This window comes from Culex quinquefasciatus, chromosome 3, assembly GCF_015732765.1.
Source record: "Culex quinquefasciatus strain JHB chromosome 3, VPISU_Cqui_1.0_pri_paternal, whole genome shotgun sequence".
In the NCBI taxonomy this organism is placed as follows: domain Eukaryota; kingdom Metazoa; phylum Arthropoda; class Insecta; order Diptera; family Culicidae; genus Culex; species Culex quinquefasciatus.
The window spans coordinates 43,418,924-43,443,189 of record NC_051863.1 but is presented as its reverse complement, the minus strand read 5'-3'; the positions used below and the strand labels follow the sequence as shown (position 1 = coordinate 43,443,189).

The window sequence follows — 24,266 nt, the reverse complement described above, 5'->3', positions numbered from 1 at the left end:
TAATTTTTATTGAACATTCAATATGATTTTTGGACAGTATAAAAAGCATTTATTGATATATACTATAGGATGATATAAGGAAAAACTGTGATTTCTCAACCATTACAGCATTACTTTGGAAGAATTTTGTTTGATACTCTAAAACAACTATTATTCAATTCGAAAAAAGTCTTAAAAAACCACAAAATTGCTCGAAAATATCAAATTTCTAAAAACATTTTTGATTCATTTCAAACAACCATGCGGGGCAATATGCACCGCAACATTGGGGCAATATGCACCGCGTAAAAAAAGTTTTCACTAGTCGCCACTAGATGACACCGCTGTTTTTACAAAGGAGCTTTACAGCGGTGCATTTTGCCCCGACCACGCTTTTTGCAGAAAATATAATTGAAAATGCATTTTTTATGTTTTTGAACTTATCTATCTACAGAATAATGAAGATTATGGCAAAAACTATATTTCTCAACACTTACAATATCAATAAATGTTTTTTTTTATATTGTCCAAAAATCATAATAAAAGTTCAATGACAATTAGATGAAAACACAACATTTTAAAGTTTTGCAAATAACTTAAGCTGTTTTTATACTGCGATGCTCTAAATTTTCCAGGATGGTTTAGCAATGTTTAGCTTCCAATTTCTATGATTTTTCCCCGGAAAATTCTTCCAAATACCGAGAAAAGCAGGGAGTCCATTTTGCATTGAAGCAAAAATTAATTAAATTTGTTGAACCACGAACACCACACTAAAATTAAAATTAAATATTCTTTCTTTACAATCTCAAGAACTTACTGAAAATGTATATTTTTACAATTTTTAGATTTACTCCCAAAAAAATAAAGGTGTGTGCAGTACAGGGCTAGAATGCTAAGTTTGAATTTAAATCAAGCTGACAACCCTGCTTTGTTTCGAAAAATAAAAACAAGTGATACATATATGCTGTCACCATCATCAGATAACATTGTCCGCCTCATTTGGTCCTCAGCTTGAAATTACTAGCCCCGTTGGTTAACTGGCTGTGATGGCCTCGGACAAAGAATTTAGGATGAGTTTGGATGGCACACCGAAACGAGATCCCCCTAACTGGATGGAATATTAAACTGGCGGGCGGGCGGTCGGTGGTTTGTGCGAGCTTTTGCCAGACCTTTTGGCCCCGGCCCGACGACTGGTTAGGGTTTTAGTTTGGCAGTACAAATGATGGCGACACACGAGACCCGCTCTGGCTGGCATATGATACTCATGTGTAATGAGATTGCTGCCAGTTTGGAGACTTAATTTTACTCTGTTTTTTTTTTATGTGACGGAAATGTTGCTTTTTACCAAAGGTCAAGAAGTTCACAAGGACGAATTAGTCACAAAAGAAGAAATTTACCGAAAACTTTCAACGCTTTAGATTTGATGGAGACGCATGGTTTTTTTTTTCTACCCTAAACTTGAATAAAACGAGCCCACTTTGCCAAATTAATTTCCTCCAGTTCAACTTCCACTTGAGACAATGGCTTTATTGGCTCAGTCGGCGGAGCATTAAACGGTCGCAGTCTCGAAATTTCAATTACCGCGAATCATTCGCCGGAGCTTCGTGGCACGATTGCCGGGGAAAACCGAAAGCGCCATTATTTACCACTGGTTGAAGTACCATTTCCGCTTCTTTTCCATGCTTCAAGTTCTTCTGGATTATGTAGGGACGATTTTTTTCCCCAGCGAATAAACTGAGTGAAATAAGCGAAGCATTGTTTAAACTTAAATCTATAGCTAGATCGCTCGAGGGGACTTTTGATGGCTGAACCATTGCCATTTGACCGGCATGGTTAGTCTGGAACTTCTTGAAAGGGGCTTCGAAAGTGGCTTGAGTTGAATACTTCAACTTTCATAAAAACAATGTTCACATGAAGAAAATTAAACATGTTTTATTTTACAAGATACATTTACAGATAAAATTCAGGCCATTTGGCGGCCATGTTTGTTTTAGAAAAAACATTAAAATCTTGGTTCATAATGCATCGATAAAAAATATAGGTTTCTTTGTGTTGTTTAACAAACCTTGATTGATTTTTCATTAAAATTTACTATTTCTGTTCCCTGAATTCAGAGCCATCATTGACAGTCATTGCTCCAAAAGCTAATGACACCATCTACGACCTTAATATTGCCAATTGTCATCAGAAAAAAAAACGTGTCCATTTCTTTTCATTAAGCTCAGAAGTTTTATATTTCTTGACTTTAAAATCGATCAATAATTTTTCGAGAATCATCCTGGCAAAGAATCAAAAATCAATTCTCTGAGATTTTGGTAATTAGATTTTTTTTTTGTATTTTTAAATCCATCTGAAACTTTTTTGGTGCTTTCGGGATGCCCAAAGATGCCATTTTGCATAATTAGTTTGCCCATATAATTTTCCATACAAATTTGGCAGCTGTCCATACAAAAATGATGTATGAAAATTCAAAAATCTGTATCTTTTGAAGAAATTTTTTGATCGATTTGGTGTCTTCGGCAAAGTTTTAGGTATAGATAAGGACTACACTGAAAAAAAATTATGTACGGTAAATTTATTATTATTTTATTATACCTTTTTGTAACTGAAACTTGATTTTAGAGAACATCAAATGCCAACTTTTCAGAAATTTCCAGGATGGGCAAAAAATCTTTGAACGAGTCAATACTGATTTTTTTCAAAAAAATCGAAATACCGGTCGCAAAAAATTTTCAACTTCATTTTTCGATGTGAAATTGAATTTGCAATCAAAAAGTACTTTAGTGAAATTTTGAATAAGTTCACAGATTCAAGTTATAGCCATCTTTAGGTAACTTTTTTAAAAATAGTCGCAGTTAATATTTTTTTAAGATAAGTGCACAAGTTTGCCAACTTTTGAAAAAATATTTTTGAAAAGCTGAGGAAATTCTCTATATTTCGCTTTTTTGAACTTTGTTCATACGACCCTTAGTTGATGAGATATTGCCATGCAAAGATTTAAAACATGAAAATTGATGTTTTCGAACAGATCGAAAAATTCCCCGAATGTTCCATATTTTAGTATTGAATTTTAACATTTACAATTAAAAAAAATGAATAACTGTGACTATTTCAAAAAATATACCTAAAAATGGCGATAACTTGAAAACGGTGCACTTTATCAAAATTCCACTAAAGTATTTTTTGATTGCAAATTCGATTTTCATAGAAAAATGAAGTTGAAATTGTTTTATCCATAAACCACGTGGACATTTTAGGGGGTGGATTTAGCGGTTGTCCAAGCTCAATACATTTTTTTTTTTTTTTTTTGAAAATTGCCCACGATGGGTTCGAGATTTCTAAAAAAAAGTGTCCTCGTGGTTTGTGGGTGGTCTCATATAACCTCTTTAAGATGCAATATTAGAGGGAGAGGGGGTATTATGCACCCCCTAAGGGAAAACTGTGATTTCTCAACCAGTACAGCATTACTGAGGAAGAATGTTGTTCGATGTTCTAAAACAACTATTATTCTTCGTCATCCATGTGAAAAAAGTCTTACAAAATCTCACAATTGTTCGAAAATATCAATTTTCTAAAAACATTTTTGATTCATTTTAAACAACCATGCGGGGCAATATGCACCGCAACATTGGGGCAAAATGTACTACAACATGAGGCAAAATGCACCACAAGAATGGGGCAAAATGCACCGGGTAAAAGCAGTTTTCCCTAGTCACCACTAGGTGACACCGCTGTTTTTACAAAGGAGCTTCACAGCGGTGAATTTTGGCACGACCACGCTTTTTGCAGAAAATATTATTAAAAATGCATTTTTTTATGTTTTTGGACTCATCTATCTACAGAATAATGAAGATTATGGCAAAAACTATATACCTCAACACTTACAATAACAAAAAAATGCTTTTTATATTGTCTAAAAGTCATACTGAAAGTTCAATGAAAGTTAAATGAAAACACAACATTTTAAAGTTTTGCATATAACTTAAGCTGTTTTTATACTGCGATGCTCATATTTTTCCAACATGGTTTAGCAATGTTAAGCTTACAATTTCTATGATTTTTCCCCGGAAAATTCTTACAAATACCGAGAAAAGCAGGGGGGTGCATTTTGCCCCCCCCCCCTCTCCCCCTATCCAGGTTTTTAAGCGAAGATGGCGTTCGAATGTGGAACGTCCGAAATGTCAAAATCGCGCAGTAGCACCAACATTAGAAAAAAAATGTGGCTGTCATGTCATTGCACACTTTTTCTGTAATGTTGGTACCACTGACTGACTTTGACATTTCTGGCGTTCAACATTCGAACGCCATCTTCGCTTAAAAACCTGGATAACCTCAAAATTACCACATTTTTAAAAATATTTTCTATTCATTTTAGACTAGGGGAAATTCTCGTATGTTTGGCAGGTTAAGCTTTTGCTCCTAACTCCATCCAATTTTCTGATTTTCACTATTTAAAAAACTAATTTTGCAAAACTTTTTATAGAAACTTGCTTGCTCACTTCTTATTGAGCTGTTTATAACTCGATTTCAGTTGAAAACGCTATTAATTAGTTCTAACTGAGTGTCAAAGTTCTGACCTGCCAACATTAGAGGCACGCTGGAATTAGATGCTGTTCCCCTACCTTGCGGGCCAAAATGCACCACACCATCAGGGCAAAATGCACTACAACAACGAGGCAAAATGCACCACAACAATGGGGCAAAATGCACCGGGTTGAAGCAGTTTTCACTCGTCACCACTAGGTTACACCGCTGTTTTTACAAAGAGGCATCACAGCGGTGCAGTTTGTCCCGATCACGCATACTGCAGAAAAATTAAATAAAAAATATTTTTTAATTTGTTTGGACTCATCTATTTATAGAATATTGAAGATTATGGCAAAAACTATGTAAATCAAAAGTTACAATATCAAAAAATGCCTTTTACTTTGTTCAAAAATCATATTTAAAGTTCAATGAAAATTAGATGAAAACACATTTTTTTTAATTTTGCAAATACACAGCTAAAAAAGTAGTGATTCAGCTGCGTGTAATAGTACTGGGTGTAAAATAAATATTGCATTATTTCATGCAATTTTATGTAATTTTACGCCCTGAAATATGTAGCCTATCAGTATGAGAAACCTACTTGCGTTTAGCCTTACAGCTTTTCACCGGTCGGATGGCCGAGTGGGCTAAGGCTGGGTGCTGTGCTGGGTTTGAATCCCGTCTTTTGCATGCGATTTTACCATCGGATTTCTTGCTGTGTAACTTAAACTGTTTTTATCCTGCGTTGCTCAAATTTTGCCAGCATTATTTTGTAATGTTAAGCTTCCAATTTTAGTGATTATTTTCCCAGAAAACTTTACCCAATAGCGAGAAAAGCAGGGGTGGTAAAATTACACATTTTTTTTCTAAAATACCACATCTTTACACAATTTTTAGATAAAATTACTCAAAAAGAAGTAATATTCAAACAATTGAATTTTCATCCTTCCAAAATTCCACTTTTTTCTGTGTGAATATGACTCGTTTTTTTTTTCTATATGCTTAGTCTAAAATGCACAAGTCTTTCATCAACAGAACGTTTTCTGTTTTCTTTTCTTGCTCAAAATCAATAATTCCCGCATCGACTCGTTTCGATGAGTCGTCTTAGAGATGAGGATGAGAATAAATAGCGATACATGCTGTGCAAAACACCGCTCCTCCTTTTTTTTTTGCTCCATAACCCTCCCACACCTCTGTAATTGGGGGGAGGGAAAGGAGGAAAAAAGAGTTTGGAAACAACAAAAAAAAGCTGCAAAGGACACAAAAACAGCATCCCTGCTGCTACGGCGATTGTACCATTTTTCTTGTTCGCATTTGGCGCGAAACTTGGACCGATTTCTTTTGCTATCATGAGCACTTTTTTCCGGAAGAGGAGGGAATTGGCTTCGAAATGCGTATAGACATAGAGTCAGGGTTTGAGAGGGGAGGTTGTTTGACCTAGTTAAGAAGGATATCCGGGTATGGAGACTAGCTTTGCGTCGCGCTCCAATTGTTGGAATGGCTGATGCAAGATTTCATAACAAAACTTTTTGATATTGCATTATTTCAAGTTTTTGGAAAACTCATTGAAAATCTTTTCATTTATCAAAAACAAACTCATTTATAAACAACAATAAAACACACAATTAAAAGTACCTTTGTACTGGTCCAGAGCTTGCAAAATGAGCAACAACAAAACAAAGGTAAAACAAAAAGACAAGCCAAATGACGCCCCAAATGGGAAGAGAGAAAGAAGATGACGGTGGGTGGTCTGATCCTTAACTATGCGCCATCGAGCTTCTTTTGTCTCAATACTTGTGCTTTTGGCGGTACACTTTTGAAGGGGAAAATGGGTGATTCTATGCCTCGTACTTGTTGTGAAACTTGGTTTGTTTTATATGCAGATTTATAAAAATGTTTTTTAAGTTCACATTTTATCAAATTTCAAATTATTAATTGTTTTCTTTGTGTTCAAATGAGTACAAAGTATGCTTGATGCTTTATTATCAACATTGAGCCCATACTTCGAGCTTAACATTTAATTAGGGAACAAAACCAAAAACTGCGATTCGAGAAAATCGCTGGCAAAAAGTGGACAACTTGTTTTAATTCCTATTTTTGTTTTTGCTTTTGGGGTGTTTTTTTTAAACTCCTGACTCAAAAGCAAAAACTAACTTAATCCACCTATGTGGTTGGAGCCTTCCTCACTCATTACCAATAATGGCTGATTTGATGGGGTTGTACACAAATTTCATCTATTTTTTAGATTCGGACAGTTTACATACATTTAAGTGAGATCCGGCTTCCAAAAAGTGCATAAATATCACTTAAGTAGATATCTCGAAACAGGGTTGCCAGATCTTCAATGTTTTAGACTCGTTGGAAAGGTCTTTTGATAACCTAACCAACGATGGGTCGGATGGTGGATCCGAACATAGTTTACATACATTTAAATGAGACCCGGCTACAAAAAGTACATAAATATCACTTAAGTGGACATATCTCGAGACAGGGTTGCCAGATCTTCAATGTTTTGGACTCGTAGGAAAGATTTTTTGATAACCTATCCAACGATGGGTCGGATGGTGGATCCGGACATAGTTTACATACATTTAAGTGAGATCCAGATATATGTGAAAACACATTTTTATACATAACTTTTGAACTACTTATCGAAACTTCAATCTTTATAAAACTCGATCTATGGGACCCTTAACCAAGTCGAATGCAACAGGTTCGGGTCAAATCGGTTCAGCCAGTGCCGAGAAACATGAGCTAGTTTGTTGGTCACATACATACATACACACACACATACACACACATACACACACACATACACACACACATACACACAGACATTTGTTCAGTTTTCGATTCTGAGTCGATATGTATACATGAAGGTGGGTCTACGACGTTTTTATACAAAGTTCATTTTTAGAGCAGGATTATAGCCTTACCTCAGTGAGGAAGGCAAAACTGGAAATTCGGTTTATTGGACCTTTAAAAAAAACACACACCATTATTCTTAATTCTACCTCTGGACTGGCTCTGGCTTCACTGACAACAATCAACCATGCTCCACTGCAAATCGACCAGCAAGAAAAAGTTCACGCAAAGAAAAATCGTTCCGCTTTGTGCAATTTTTCCTCTTTTGTCCGGAACGTTGCTCAGCGTCGTCTGGGCGGTGCTGCGTTTCTTCCGACGACCCCTTTCACACGGTACAAAAGTTCATTGCTGGCAAACTTCTCAAAACTATTAGCAAAGAAGCACAAACATACATGCTCGACGAACAACCCCTGGTACGCCCTCGTGCAGATCTCCTTCCGTCCGGTTTGTTGGCGCCTCATCAGCCAAATGGAACCCAATTATCTAAGAACTAGTGTGGATTTCTTTCCGATTAATTGAAAAATTCGACAAGCTTTGACTAAACTCGGAAATATTGCAATTGTTTAATGCTTTTTTTCATGTAACCCCCGATTTAAGTAGCAAGCCCCCTCTTCAATTGTGGTACATTTTCAGCAGACACACCGTGACGACCTGCATGTACCGATCCCAGAGGCACCGGATGTCCTGGTTGTCCCGCGGAACCTCCATGTCCAGGACGCTCTGCGTGAGACACTTCATGAACTGCGTCACGTGGTCCTTGGACCAGTTGTTCTGCTTCCACGGTTCGATCAGCCGCTCCGTCAGCTCCAGAAAGAGCTGGCGCAGCTCGCGCGTCCGGTGCAGCCCGCCGGCGATCGTGATGATCGAGCGCCAGTACGAACGGAAGTTGCCGTCGATTTCCTGGAAGACGCGATCCAGCATGGTCGGCTTGAGGCGCATCGTCACCAAGCTGCGGAATGCGGGGAGAAAAGGTTTGAGAAAGTTGCGATCAAAATTGAACTATCACGAAACAACAACAACAAAAACAAATGTGCATTCCACACATATTATATAAACCTACTTGAAAAGGAACAACACGTGAAAGTTTTCAGATTACTGAATAAAGGAAATCAATCAGTCAATTGATTTTATGTTTTACTATCATAATACTTATCAAAATCTCTATTTAATTTTCAAAATACGATGCGCAAAACCCATGCTGAGTTTTTTTCAAATCAGCAATGAATATTTTTCTTGAAATTTTATTATAAATCAAATTTTAATAACTATGTTCCAATTAACTATATCGGAATAATTTTCAAAAAGCCTTAATGTGAATATGTACTTCAATCATTGCCATGATTTTTCGTTCAAAAAAAAAATTGTGCGTCCATACCACTATTTTGACAAAATTCCTTTAATGAGTTGTTCACAATAGTAGTTTTGGTAACGATTATCCCATTACTTGTAAAGTTATGGAAATCGTAATTAATAAATTGTTGCCAACTAGGACGTCAATGATTGTACCAAATAATAATATCAATTTTGAAACACATTTTATTTAGACCACAATTGCCTTCAGTGACTTTACGAAGGCAATAATCGGCAAATGCTGATTCATTTTGGTGCAGAAAATCGTTAAATTGAATTCAATAAAGAGCATTTTAGTGTGATGATCAATATTCGTCGAAAATTATCAACGGTTTCACCTTAAGGTATAACATACATGTAGAAAATCACAAAAAATCATATTACAGAAAATTAATTAAATCCACTGAAAAGATGATTAATTTCCAATCACTTCTGAAAATTTCATGATGACATTTTTTCTCTGAACACCGTGTTGATTTACGGGTGCCACGATATCTTGAGATTGGATTTACCAAATTGGCTGAAATTTGGGGTGAAGACTCTCAAGACAAATCTCGTGTGCTTGACAAAGCTCGATTTCAAAATTTGTTTTTTTTTATAAGAAAACCATAAAAACATATTATCTTTTTTTTTAAATAAACATTTTTTTAATCGACTTTCGTCATGCACACGGGATCGATTTACTAAGTCAACACCAAAATGTTGAGCCAATATGGTCAAAGCAAAGGTTATCGACTATTGCCATTTTACCAAAATTTTAAGCATTAATCTAGAGTTTTAAACATTAACTTCTAAATTTGTTTTTTAAGGAAACGCATAGAAACATCCAAATTTAATTTAAAAAAAAACTATTTTTTCGGCTTTAAGGCCGTTGCAAATATTTTTTGAAGTTTATGTCCCTGGACTCTAACCAAAGTCGAGGGGGTGGGCGCAAAAAAATAAAAAAAAGTTTAAAAATTTAAATTACAGGCCACGGTTTCAACATTTGAATAAAAAAACATGTTTTAAAATACATTATACACCTGCCTAGTTGTTTTGCAAGAGAGCAGTTCTCTAGGATTTCGGTCATTTGATTTTTTTTGTATTTTTTAATCCGACTGAAACTTTTTTGGTGCCTTTGGAATGCCCAAAGAAGCCATTTTGCATCATTAGTTTGTCCATATAATTTTCCATACAAATTTGGCAGCTGTCCATACAAAAATGATGTATGAAAATTCAAAAATCTGTATCTTTGGAAGGAATTTTTTTGACCGATTTGGTGTCTTTTTTCATGTAAAATCAAATTTACAATCAAAAAGTACTTTAGTGAAATTTTGATAAAGTGCACCGTTTTCAAGTTAAGTCCATATTTAGGTGACTTTTTTGAAAAAAGTCGCAGTTTTTAATTTTTTTAAATTAGTGCACATGTTTGCCCAACTTTGGATTTTTTTTGAAAAGCTGAGAAAATTCTCTATATTTTGCTTCTTCGGACTTTGTTGATACGACCTTTAGTTGCTGAGATATTGCAATGCAAAGGTTAAACAACAGGAATATTGATGTTTTCTAAGTTTCACCCAAACAGCCCACCATTTTTTAATGTCGGTATCTCAGCAACTAATGGTCCAATTTTCAATGTTAACATATGAAACATTCGTGAAATTTTCCGATCTTTTCGAAAACAATATTTTCAAAAATTTTAAACCAAGACTAACATTTTAAAAGGGCGTGATATTGAATGTTTGGCCCTTTGGAAATTTTAGTCTTGATTCGAAAATTTTGAAAATATTTTTTTCGAAAAGATCGGAAAATTTCACAAATGTTTCATATATTAACATTGAAAATTGGACCATTAGTTGCTGAGATATCGACATTAAAAAATGATGGGTTGTTTGGGTGAGACTTAGAAAACATCAATTTTCCTGTTTCTAAACCTTTGCATTGCAATATCTCAGCAACTAAAGGTCGTATCAACAAAGTCCGAAGAAGCAAAATATAGAGAATTTTCTCAGCTTTTCAAAAATATTTTTTTCCAAAAGTGTGCAAACATGTGCACTAATTTTAAAAAATGTCAAACTGCGATTATTTAAAAAAAAAAAGTCACCTAAATATGGATTTAACTTAAAAAACGGTGCACTTTATCAAAATTTCACTAAAGTACTTTTTGATTGCAAATTTGATTTTACATCGAAAAATAAAGTTAAAAAATTTTTGCGACCAATATTTCGATTTTTTGAAAAAAAAAAAACAGTATTGATTCAAAAATTCATAACTCGCTCAATGATTTTTTGCACAACCTGGAAATTTAGGAAAAGTTGGCATTTTATGTCTTCTAAAACATATCAAAAAATAAAAAAAATAAAAATAGTGTTTTTTTGCAAATCAAGTTTTAGTGATAAAAAGTTAAATAAAAAATCACAATTTTTTTACCGTATATCATTTTTTTCCAGTGTAGTCCGTATCCATACCTACAACTTTGCCGGAGACACCAAATCGATCAAAAAATCCCTTCCAAAAATAAAGATTTTTGAATTTTCATACATCATTTTTGTATGGACAGCTGCCAAATTTGTATGGAAAATTATATGGACAAACTAATGATGCAAAATGGCTTCTTTGGGCATACCGAAGGCACCAAAAACGTTTCAGCCGGATTAAAAAATACAAAAATTAAAACTGAAGAAAAATGATTTCGTAGAGAATTGCTCAAGAATAAGTTTCCAAAATTACAAAGTAATGACGAAAATGTTATTTCTTTGAGAAAAAAAAGTTTTTGGGTGCTGAACATTGTAATTGCATGAAAGTTCAAAATATTTCTAAACGAACCCAAATAAGCTGAATAAGATTATCAATGCACTGCCCACGATCGCATAAATGTCCCATATGCATTTTGATCGTTTTTGAGTTGATGATGCAGTTTGGTTCAAAATCGTGTGCTTAACACGTAGCCTTATGTGTGGGACAAACTTCAAATGCGTTTTTCTCAGCTTGCTGTTTTTGCACATGGGATATTATGCGAACATGGGCAGTGCAGAAAAAGGTATTTTAGATTGTTTTTAGTTGATTAGACTTCTTTGAAATTTTTCAGTTTTATGAAAAAATATTTTCTCCCCTCTGATTTTTCGAACCAATTTTGGAGGGGGGGGGGCATAAGCTTTAAAATATATTTGCTACAGCCTAAGTGTCAGTCCGTTTTCCGATTCGAACTAATACTATTTCCTAAAATCTAATCCTTTCATTTATTTCAAGGAATAATATTAAGCAAAAGTTTTGTAATTCTAGGTTCAATTTTCAAAACAACATGAGTCATGGGTTTCCTATGCAGATAGGACCTTTCGAATAATTCTCCATTATTTAAAAAAAACATGTTTGTTTTTTTTTTTTGAAAAATCGACGAATTATTTGCCCATCCAAGTAAAATTGTTCCTCTTAGTGAGATGTCAGACGAAATATTCAGTTATTGAACTTACTTCAGACCTTAACAAATTATACAGATGAAAAAAATGCAACACAAAACAAAACAATTTGTCAGTTAGAACTATTTTGCACTTTCTCAAGCTTCCGGTAACTTTTTCTCAAAATTCGAAATGGGAAACAATAGCTGACCTCCCCAGCTACCATTTAACACTAATATTTTGTAATTGTCCGCGGGATTGCAAAATTGTTGCTGCTGTCGAAATGTTTAAGCGCCCTTTTCAAATGTTGCTCCAGAGTTGTTGTTTGTTTACAGTTTTTTTTTCTGTTTGAGTGTTAAGCCACTTAATCCTAGCGTGTTTCTCATTTTTACTGTTATTAAGCATTTCCAGATCTATAACACAGTCCCTCTTGAGAGGGAAAGTGCTGTTCCAACCAGAACTTTTTCCAAGCTCTTCCCAGCAGCTTTTTTTTACCACGCGGGGTCTTGTAAAGACAATTGTCTTTTGCGGTGTTCCCTTAACTCTGATCTGGGCAATGCGACTGGACTGCAGTGCAATACCGATCGGCTGGGCATTATTTACATGCGAAGACACGAGGAAAGTATTTTGGGAAAGAGGAGTTTTTCCGATTTTTGTTCTCAGGATTGAAATCGAATTGTGGTGATCTGTGAATGCCAAAATGTGAGGCATTGATAGCTGCAAAAAAGCGTCCTTTTTGAGCACCCGCAGTCGAGCAGCTTTTGACAGTTCGCTCCATAAGAAATACATGGTTAAAAAAAAAGTAAAAACTGCTCGAATGAAAGTGCTCCATTATTCTATAGTTGTATGAGTATAAATCTAAGTATTACACAGATTTAATTTTTTTATAATTTCGTAGCCGGCCTTCGAATATTGATTTGAAAGTAGCTATGCCAAATATGAATCAAATCGGGTAAGGTTTAGGGTTTGCCATTTAGCGTTGAAGGTTGTATAAAAAAAAAATGTAAAAAAACATGGGAAAAATAATTTTCCCGAAATTGATTAGAAAAAGGGTGTTAAGAAATGTTATGCCAACCAACTTGGTTCGGATGTGACCTTACCATTTTATCTCCTTCTCCTTTTCAAGTAAGTAACGTATTTCTCTCAAATCCAGCAGAAATTCCTTATCCATTTCGGTGTCGTAATAGTCCGGCCCCGCGTGCTGATACGTATAAGTCCAACTGGTCATGATGGCCTAAAATAGGATTAAAGGTTCGCTTATACAACTATTCCGTGGCTTCAAACGTTTCCCCAACTACCTGCGCACACTCGAAAAAGTCCCGAAAGTTCAGGTACTGCAGCTTCCGCTTGGTCGTCTCGAACCGCAGACACGCGATAAACACGACCGCCGCGTACTTCTGGGCCAGCTCGTCCGGCAGCAGAAATTGCTGCTTGATGTTGGTCATCGTGTTGCCCGGTATGTCCTCGACCGCCTTGAAGATGCGCTTGATGTTGTCGAACTGGCGCCGGCACGACTTGAGCCGCACGCCCGTCTTCTCCGCGACCTCGTCCAGATCTTTGCGGTTGCGCGAGTTGAACTTCTTGCCGAACAGCTCGCGCGCCACCGCGTCGTCCATGGAGTAGTATCTGAGTGGTGGGGTTTTTGAGTTAGTTATCTCGGGTACTAAGTTGAAGGTTGATAGCTTACTTTTCTATCAACAGGTTGCGGCTTTGAGGTTCCAGCTGGAATGATGGTTGCTCCGAGAGCTTTGGCGGTGTGTGCAGGATACGCTCCAGCAGCGAGTAAGTACGGTAATGATCAAGTACATCGGAAGTTATCAGATCCAGTGGAATGCCTACCATCATGTTTCCCTTTTGTTTGAGCAGCGTTACGGCCTCGGTAGCTGGGTTGAGAGGGAATATCAGAAGCCATTTTGACGGCAATGCATCGATCATACTTACAGGAGTAACCTTCGATCCATAGCTGGTACAACTCCGGATCGACTAACGTGTAATTGCTAATAAAAACATCCACCTCGGCAAACATGATGAGATTTGTACTTTTTTCGTTCTGACAGAACAGAACTGTCACGACTGGTTCGTGTTTGTAAACAGAGAGCATTAAGGTGAAGAGAAACGAGCATGGCGCATGCGCGCAGAGAGCACGTTTCACCTTAAATGGTGATGATCTTTGAAGTTCATCGCAACTTTTTAAACTAATTTTTTTGAAAAGTGATCGTATTCCAAGCATTATTTGTACTAGAAACGTTTCTGATCTTGTTACAAAATCAAAAGTTTCAAGACTTGACAAATTTTGATTGCATCAATCGCACTTATTCCACGCAACCTCCCACGATCGCGATCGTTTCATGAACCATTCCCCCCGAACCCAATGTAAACAGAGAGTGACCACGTGCTTCTCCGCCGATATCGGAGAGCAAGCCAGCACGTGCTTCCAGCGGTGTTCATTCTCTCACCAAACCCTCCTGCCCGATCGCAGAGTCATCTGTCGAAGTCGATGCAAAACGATTCAAACCGATCACGCTGGTTCACGTCGATCCGCACTTTTACTCTGATCGTTGATAAGTACGGACGTTCGAACGTATCGCTCGCGCTGGAAGAATTTCTTGAGTTCGCTTTAAAGTGCCAAAAGCGGGTCAAGTCGTTGATTTTCGGTTGCGGAACGGTTAGATTCGCGTAGTGGGCAGCGTAGCCGTTACGGTGATATAAGATACAAGTGGATCGTGATCGTTACAAGTGAAATATTTCAAAAGAACGGCGTTTAGCGCGTAGTAGCGATGCCGTCTTGAACCGAGTGATCGACAGGCGTTAAATATTAGGAATCAACCCACGTGATCTCGATCATAAAGCCTAAAACCCGCAACATTTCCCCTCAAAGCCCAGAATTTTGAGTCAGCCATGCGAATAGGCTGGCTTGTTCTAGCGCTTTCAAGCGCTCACTTTGCAATAATTAGCACTGCCAGCCGTAACGCTACTGATAACGATGAACTGTGGACGCTTCTGCTGAACGGAAGACTTGACCAGATCAAAACAAAAACAGCGGCAGAGGTCAGACCCGCGGTCAGCGCGTCGTCGTCGGAGGAGGAGCCGGCCGTCCATTCACAAACGGGTAGCGTCGAAGACGATGACGACGCCGCCGCCGATAAGGCTGCGATCTTCGACGATGAACAGCTGTTTGGCGGTGTTCAGGACACCAGCAAAGAGAAGCTCGTAGGTGTTGATAACGAGACGACTGTGTCAACAGCTGCGCTTTTTGATGAGGCGTTTGCGTCCTCCGGCGACGGAGAAGGTGGCGAAGAGCTGGACGATAAGGATGGAATGCAGGCTGATGCCGGTGGCGGGATGGATGATGAGATCTTCGATGTTTTGCGCAGACAGCCGGCGTCACGTGAGGTGTTGGGATTGCTCGGGCTGTTGAAGGAGCGTAACAAAACAGAAGACTTGATGCAGAAGCTGAAGAACGTTGTGCGGCCGATGGCCGAACGGATTGCCGATGGGCTTCCGAGCATTTTGGAGGATAAGGAGGTGCCAGCGGAACCTAATGAACCAGTACAAGCAGAATCACTGGTGTCGGACAGTGCTCATTTGCCTCCGGTTACGAACATCCTGATTCCCAAACTTGGCGAGAAGCTGTCCACTATTCGCAAAAGTTACGAAGCCCCTGCCAATGGTCAACGTAGTTTGGTGATCGTGTTCGATGCAACTGGCTCCATGCTGGACGATCTGCATCAACTGCGAGAAGGTGCCAAGCTGATCATCGACGAGATCACCCAGCTGAAGAATAACCCAATCTACAACTACGTGTTCGTTCCGTTCCGCGATCCTCAAGTAGGGCCCCGACTCGTCACCCGTAACAAGGATGAATTGTTGCAAGCGTTGGAGAACCTGCAAATCTACGGCGGTGGTGACTGTCCGGAGAACGCCATGGCTGCTCTATCCGATGCGATCGAGGCTTCCTTGCCGAACTCCTTCGTGTACGTGTTCACCGATGCTACCGCCAAGGATTTCAAGCTTGATCAGCGAGTCTTGCGACTGGTTCAGCAAAAACAGACTCCCATAACTTTCCTGTTGACTGGCTTCTGCGATGGTCGAGACACCCCAGGTCATGAAGTCATGCAGGACATCGCCGCAGCAAGCAATGGTCAAATCATCGATCTCAAAAAAGATCAAATTGAGCAGGTTCTCGTGAGCATTAAAGGCATGCTGGATATCGATCACGTCCCGTTGAAAGCGGTGGACTCAAAGCAAGGAGAAACTCATGACATTGACCTGAACGTGGATGGTACCTTGAAGGAGTTTAGCGTGTCCGTCTCCGGTCATCGACCGAGCATCGAAATCGTCGATCCTCACCAAGTCCCTTACAACAACACCAAATCCGTACTAGATCTAGAAAACATCAAAGTCGTCAACGTTGCCGGACCTTCCCCAGGCAAGTGGAACATCAAAGCTGGTTCCAACTCGTCGAACTCGGTTCGACTCTCCGGCAACAGTGACGTCAAGTTCAACTTTGGCTTTTCCCCGTCCAAACCGACCTCCATCGAAGCCCTTTCCCGTCAACCGGTACTGAACGTGGACAACGTGCTCACCGTCCATCCCTCCCAGCCGAACCTCGTCGGAAACCTATCCCACGTAACCATCGACTCGCACGACACCAACCAACTCGGCGCCACCAACTTCAAGTTCAACCTCAAGCTGCACCCTCACCAGCTTACTGACTCAACACCCGTCTTCGTCACCCCCACGTTCAAAACGCCCCGCCAAAAATTCAAGATCTCCGTCGTCGGCAGCGACTCCAGCGGAAACCCGCTCGATCGGCTGATTTCGACCGCGATCCAAGCGGTCGGACTGACCGTGCCGGAAATGTCGCTCGATATCGCCGACGTCGAGCTGCTCGAGGGGGACAGCCTGAAGATCAGCTGCCGGGCGGACTCGGCGTCGGCCATGCTCGTCCAGTGGAAGCGCTTCGATCGACTGCTTGCCGAGAGCAGCTTTGAGTAAGTATTGTTACAAGCAGAACCTGCCTCTCTACTGACTTCTCCACTCCAGCTCGACAGGTGTTCTGGACCTAGCGCTGAGCAACGTTACCACGAAACACTCCGGACGGTACACGTGCCGTGCTGCGAACAGCGTAGGCGAGCAGGAAATCGTGGCCAGCGTTAAGGTGTCGCCGCGTCCCGAGCCGGAAGTCGGAGTCTACCCGAAGGATATCGTAGCATTCGAGGGGGAGCGTATGCTTTTCCTGCGGTGCATCCTGAAGAACATTGACAGCTCGGCGAGCGTGGTCTGGAGTCACAACGGGAACAAGCTTAACCACGCACTTGGAAAGGAATATCTGGAGATTCACAACATAACCTCCAAGGACGATGGCTCGTACGAGTGTCGCGTGGAGTCCAATGGACGCATTCACTGGGATTCAACGCGGTTGAGTGTGGAGTATGGTCCAAAGGCTCCGAACGCTCCACTCATGGTAACGGCGCCTTACGGTCAACCCCTGACCGTTGAGTGCGGCTTATCGGGGAACCCGCAGCCAGCGGTCTCGTGGAGCTTCCAATCGCTGGAAGATTCCGAGGAGCAAGCTCTCATGGTAACGGACTTTAACCTGTCGCTGCCGGCGGTAACGCCGGACGTTGAAGGTTTCTACACCTGCGAAGGTAGCAATCGTCACGGTAGCGCTAAAAGCGTGGTCTTTGTGCGAGGGGATGCCAATGGTGAGCTGATCTTGGGGATGGTTCTGAATCTTGACTTATTCAACGCTTCTTGCAGATCCACCGAGAATTCCCAAGCCCGACGAGCAGATCCTGTACGTCAAACCGGGAGCAAAGGTCGTCCTGAACTGTTCGTGTGACCTGTGCCAGCCGTTGAGCGAGTACATCTGGACAAACGGTCGGCTCACGTTCGAGAGCAGTGCGTACGAGGTGCAAGGCAACGTCCGGGTGTATCTAAATGTCGAGCAATCTCGGAACGCCATCCAGTATCGGCTGACGATCGATGACTTTGGTCCGGAGGATCAGGGAAGCTACAGCTGTATCCTGTCGAACGCCCACGGCGCGGATAGCATCGTGACCGAGGTTCGTCTGATGGAGACTCCACAGGTAGACGGAGTGCTGGTGAACGATAACCCCTCTTCGATTGGGGTAGAGTTCATCGGGTTGGAAGATTCCGTGAACTACCTGACGTGTGACGCTACCGGCCTTCCGGAACCGAAAATCCAATGGTTCGTGAACGAGACCGCACTCAACTATGATCAACCGTTTACGCTGCTGAACGATAACAAAACGCTGTTTTTGATTGAAGTCTTTGAACAAAGCTACGCTGGCAAGTACTCCTGTACCGCTTCCAATCCAATGGGCTCGTCTACTGGTGAGCTAACCCTGCTGTACGGAAATGCTCCAGCGTTAAGCAATCAGCCACCTTCCACAATGAACGTAGAGGTTGGTGATCGCGTAGCTCTAGATTGCGACATCACCGGCTATCCGAAACCTACCATTGATTGGTACTTTAACGATCGTCCGCTTTACACCAGCGAGGTTTCGTTCGTAGCCAATCTCGATCACTCCGGACTGTACACATGCAATGCAAGCAACACATTTGGACAGCTCTCGTCGACCACGATGGTTCTGGTGCACGGCAAGCCACAGTTTGAAGTCGGATCTCCAGAAGATACAGCGATCGCGGTGTCCAAGCAGCAGAACGTTACCCTGCAGTGCATCGCTACCGGATTCCCGAAGGTAAGTTTTGATCGAGTTTGATTACGGGATTCAGTGACCCTAGACCATTTCCAGCCCAACATCACTTGGAGCTTCGAAGGTAACCCGATCAACTCGTCGTCGAACACGATCGAGAGCGAAACAACGCTCACGATCTCGAACATATCAGCGCTGAATCAGGGATCGTACGTTTGCAACGCGGAAAATGCACTTGGGAGTGCTCAGAAGGTGTACTACCTGCTTGTAAAAGGTATTATTTGAAGTATTTTTTTAATTTGATCATTATAGTAGACGTGATCTTTCAGAGCCACCGAAGATCATTGCGTCGCATCCAACGCAAGTTCAGCTCCTGCCAAACCAGAAGGTTCTACTAGACTGCACCGGTACCGGTAACCCACCACCGCTTGCCACCTGGACCAAAAACGGGACACCTATCCGTACCAACACTTCGCTTGAGTTGTCCCACACAGCTGAATCGTCCGGAAACTACACCTGCACCTTGGAAAACGTTGAAGGCACTGACAGTCAGACCACAGAAGTGATCGTAATCGATCCTCCAAGGAAAGCGGCGAATATCTCCACATCAGATCCACCCATCCAAACCAAGATCAACACCCCGCTAACGCTCGTCTGCCCGTTCGACAACTACGACAGCCTGCTCTGGCAGCTGAACGAGCGCAATCTGGACAGCTACCTGGACCTGACCGACGTCCGTCTCCTCCAGAACATCCTCCAAATCGAAAAACTCCGCCAAGCTCACCAGGGCACGTACACCTGCTTCGTAGAGAACCCCGCCGGTCGCAACAACCACTCGTTCGTGGTGGGAATCCTGTCGCCTCCCACCATTCAGCAAGCGGACCCCAAACTAGCGGAATCGGAGGAGCAGCTCCGGCCGGTTGCGGAGGTTAGTCTGCTTAGCGGCGAACAGCTTCGGCTGGTGTGTCATGCCAGCGGGTCGCCACCGCCGACTATTACGTGGAACCGGGACAATGCCGTACTGACTCGGGGAAGTGAACTGGCGATTGAAAGCGTGGACTCGCACCACACCGGACTGTACACTTGTGTGGCGGAGAACGATCTTGGGGTAGCGAGGAAGGTGTACCGACTGGACGTGATGAGTTCGCCGCAGCACTGGGGAGATCCGACCGCCTTTGTTGAGGTGTTCAAGGATGAAGACTTGAGGTTGGAGTGTGGGATGCATGCCAATCCACCGGCCAGCATTCAGTGGAGCAAGGAAAAGTAAGTTGGCTGTTAAGGAGTCCGCGGATGATTATTTGAGCATCTTCTTGCAGTGAAATATTGGACGAGTTCGAAGAAGTTCTAGAACTTAACACGATCCAGCCTCAGGACTCCGGGTTGTACACATGCGAAGCGGAGAACATATTTGGCACAGCGGAGAAGAAATACCACGTAACGGTGTACCGTGAGTTGTTTGATATCGTACTCTGCAAGACTTCTCAACCATTTTAAATTTTTAGAACCCGCTGAGATCACTTCTTTCCCGCCAAATCAAACCGTCATAGCTGGAAACGTCTTCACGTTGGAATGCGAAGCAGTCGGCAGTCCGCTGCCGATCGTCAGCATCATCCACAAGGGAGAAATCCTGGCATCGTCCGCGGATCTCGAAGTTGACGGCATGCTGCTCGATCAGTCGTACCGGGTCAAGTCCAAGCCGTACGCGCTCCAGACGCAGCAGTTCCTGGCAACGAAGCTGTCCCAGTACGAGCTGCGACTGAGCCTATCCCAAGCGAACGTTGCGGAAGGTTCCGCCGGGAAGTATCTCTGTTTAGCGCAGAACGCCGTCGGATACGACGAACGGTCGTCGAAGGTGATCGTTTACGTGTCACCTTTCGTTCAGCTGAACAAGCTAAAAGCAGCTCGCAACTTCGCCATCCTCGAAGGTCTCCCGCTGTACCTGTTCTGTCCGATTGGAGGCTACCCGAAGCCAGCGCTGAGCTGGTTCCGCAACGGGAAACCCATCAAGTTCAACGGGCAAACGCTGTTCATGTCGGCGACAACCCGCAAGGATCAAGGGAACTACACCTGTCTGGGAGAAAACTCCGTCGGTAAGGCCGAATTGAGCTTCTCGGTAGGTATCCTAATCCCTCCGACGATGATCAACAGCGTGGTGGTCAGTGATGACGAGGTGGCCGACGAACCGGAGCAGGAAGAGATCTCCATTCTGAAAGGAGACAACGTAACGCTCGACTGTCTAGCCTTGGAGCGCGTGGACTAGCTGGAGCAACTGCACGCTGGAGTGCGTTACGGAGTACTCGGGGTTGAGGTCGGTGCGGTTCCGCAACAGGAAGTGCGACTCTCCGGCACCGTCGCTCGGCGGGAAGGCATGCGTGGGGGAGGAGTACGAAGAGGAGGTTTGCAGTGTGAAGTTCTGCCCGACGGACGGGGGTTGGACGCCGTGGACCAAGTGGACGCCGTGCAGCGAAACGTGTGGTTTTGGGCGGACGCTTCGCTGGAGGAGCTGCGTGAATCCAGCACCTCGCAATGGTGGACTGCCGTGCAAGGGGTCGGAGAGTGAGATCAAGATCTGTAAGGAACGGGAGTGCATCGTTGATGGCGGGTGGTCCGAGTGGAGTCCGTGGTCCAAGTGCAGCAAGACGTGCGGCGTTGGGGTTCGCAGCAGGAAGCGGACGTGCGACAATCCGGAGCCAAAGAACGGAGGTCGCGAGTGTGAGGGAGAGAACGTCGAGCTGGAGAAGTGTTCTTCGAAGTCTTGTCGGAACGATGCGTTGGTGAAACACATTCAGCGGGATAACAAAGTAAGAGTGGGTTGGTGTTGTGAGCAAATGGTGATCAACTGAGTATCTCGCTTTCAGCGCAAGTTCTCTCCGCTTCTAACGTACGAGTCGAAGTATCCAGTCGATGGAGACAGCGACTACGAGGATCAACCAAATGAACCGCAAAAGTTCAAGGTTGTTCGCAACTTTGAGTTCGCCGAGACGCCTCCGGTCGAGTACGTCGATGGACCTGTGGTAGAGTCCGACCTTGAAGATCTGGACGAAGGTCACCACCAAATTACGGTAAGTTTGAAGAACACCGTCAACCTGACGCAGGACACGGCCGCGTACAACCTGAACTTTGGTGGAAGGGCCAACTCGGTGGAGTACGTTTGCGCTACCGGAATGGTGTTCAACGAGACGCTTAGACGGTGCGTGGACGTGAACGAGTGCGAAACCGGTGAGCATCGCTGCACTGAACTCGGTCAGATCTGCGTCAATACCAACAGTGGGTACGAGTGCCTCTGCATGGAGGGCTTCCGTATGACCCAAGGAGGACGCTGCACGGACATCAACGAGTGCCGCGAGGACAGTCACGAGTGCTCCCACTTTTGCGTCAACAACCCCGGCGGGTACGGCTGTCTCTGTCCGGCAGGTCACTTGCTGGCCGCTGACGGAAAGACTTGCACCAGGAGACGAACCCGCGAGGAGCCAGCGTTCAGCATCATGAACTACGAGACGAACTGTCCGGAGGGTTATCAGCTCGATGGGAACAAGTGCTTGGGTAAGCTACTCGTAAAGTCATACCAAGCAAAGGCTAAGATTTATTTCCCCGAACAGATATTGACGAATGCGCGCTCAAGGAAGACGAGTGCAACGAGGAGCAATCCTGCCTGAACACCAAGGGATCGTACCTTTGCGTACCAACGGCTTGCCCGGAGGACTACGATACCGACATCCTGCTCAAGTAACCCCAACTAACCCACAGCTTATCTACAACCTAACCTCCCCTTCCATCCCTCTTCCAGCCAATGCTACCGTGACTGCCGGGAAGCGTACGACCTCGCCTGTCCGGACGGTGCCCTCGTTGAGCAAACCCTCACCTACAAGGTTATCTCGCTGAAGCGTTTCAGCGCGAAGCAACCTATCGCGGTGCTGTCCATTCCGGCCTTCCAGCACGCGTCCATGAGCACCAACTTCGCCTTCCTGGAGCGGACGTACGAGCACGTGTTTGCGCTCGAGAAGACGCCACAGGCGTCCGCGAACGGGGGAGCCGTTTATCTGTACGCGAATCGAAAGTTCCAGCGGGGCAAGATCTACAAGCTGAAGGTGGTGGCGCGTGCCTTTGGCGTCGAGTCCGGCACGATGGACTACGTGCACCGGTTCGTGGTGTACGTGCACTGTGTGGAGTGAGTTTTGTAGAGAGGCATTATGTAGGGTTAGTTGAGTACTCATATTGTATACGTCGAATTTCATTTATATTGACATTATGACGAATGGATATTCAACTTATTAAGAAAGAAATTTTTACGATAATAACAGGATGGCTCAAATCTCATTTTCGAATCGGGTCCTAAAATTAAGCCAAAATTTGTGAGCCCAGTTAGCGAGCAGCCTTCGGTGACGAACAAAAACTGTACTGCCCATGTTTGCCCACCTTTGAAAATATTTTTGAAAAGCTACTAAAACCTGGGCGCTGAAAAGTGGTTCGCAAAACGGCCTCAATTTTGAACTGTCAAAGTGGAACCAATTTACTTGTTATCGACCATGATTTTTTTTACAAAAATGCAAAATGTGTGGCTTTTGAGCACCTCGAGTTGAAGGCGAGATTGTCATTTAAAAAAAATAAATGTAAGTTGTTTATCGAGTCGATGCGGTTGTATCCATCCAGAAGCTGACTTTATTGTTTGATTCTGTTTGAAAACCTGGTTTAGTATCTCTGTTTGTTGGATCATCTTCGCTAGAATTAGCAGCAGGATTCCAAAATCAGCCAGGGAATTTATCTGCGACATCGCAGAATGACACTCTCGCCGCAGTTCTTCGTCATCCTTTAAAAAGAAAAAAAATCTAACCGATCGAAACGCGCCAATTTTCCAGCAAAAAATGTCAAAAACTAGACAAAATAAAACACTTACTGCTGATTATAAAACAGCTCATTTAAAAAGTCAGAAAAAAGTCATGCTTGTGCTTGAACAGCCTCCTACTTTGTAGATGTAAACAAAATGGGATCATTCGAAAATCACGTTACGTATTCTCTCTACACTCAACCCCCGATGGTTTGACACCCCTTTTACACGGAGTTCACACACACTACCAAAAGTTTGTTTTGATAGTGTGCGTGAGCGCCGTGTTAAAAGTGGCAGTTCGGCACTTCGTAGATGGACCAACGGGGTACAATGAATACAAAGAGACGATTTGTTCCTTTTATATCCGCTATATATTTCAATTCCGCTATCCAGGTTTTTAAGCGAAAATGGCGTTCGAAAGGTGAACGCCCGAAATGTCAAAATCACGCAGTGGTACCAACATTACGAAAAAATTGTGACATGGCATGACAGCCACATATTTTTTTCTAATGTTGGTGCTACTGCGTGATTTTGACATTTCGGACGTCCACCATTCGAAAGCCATCTTCGCTTAAAAACCTCGATATATTTTAATCGTCTACTACAAAAAAATGCATGCAATATGTGGGAGTAGCGAGCAGCACTAATTCTCCATACAACTTTGGA

The 24,266-nt window shown here is 42.5% G+C and overlaps 2 protein-coding genes across 2 annotated transcripts; one reads left to right on the top strand and one right to left on the bottom strand.

Annotated features, from left to right (window-relative positions):
* Positions 1–7,904: 7,904 nt before the first annotated feature.
* Positions 7,905–14,187, bottom strand: LOC6052568 (acidic fibroblast growth factor intracellular-binding protein). The gene is made up of 5 exons (XM_001868783.2): positions 14,034–14,187; positions 13,780–13,975; positions 13,391–13,718; positions 13,193–13,326; positions 7,905–8,320 (listed from the first exon to the last, which is right to left on the bottom strand). Exons 1-5 carry the CDS (start codon positions 14,116–14,118, stop codon positions 7,984–7,986), a joined length of 1,080 nt encoding a protein of 359 aa, XP_001868818.1. The 5' UTR covers positions 14,119–14,187; the 3' UTR covers positions 7,905–7,983.
* A 480-nt stretch (positions 14,188–14,667) lies between these two features.
* Positions 14,668–23,031, top strand: LOC6052567 (hemicentin-1). The gene is given in 11 exon segments (XM_038260760.1): positions 14,668–17,086; positions 17,139–17,800; positions 17,856–18,820; positions 18,875–19,049; positions 19,105–20,038; positions 20,092–20,222; positions 20,278–21,019; positions 21,021–21,576; positions 21,634–22,318; positions 22,375–22,501; positions 22,563–23,031. Coding segments are annotated over 11 exon segments (7,458 nt in total). The 5' UTR covers positions 14,668–14,990; the 3' UTR covers positions 22,948–23,031.
* Positions 23,032–24,266: the final 1,235 nt, after the last annotated feature.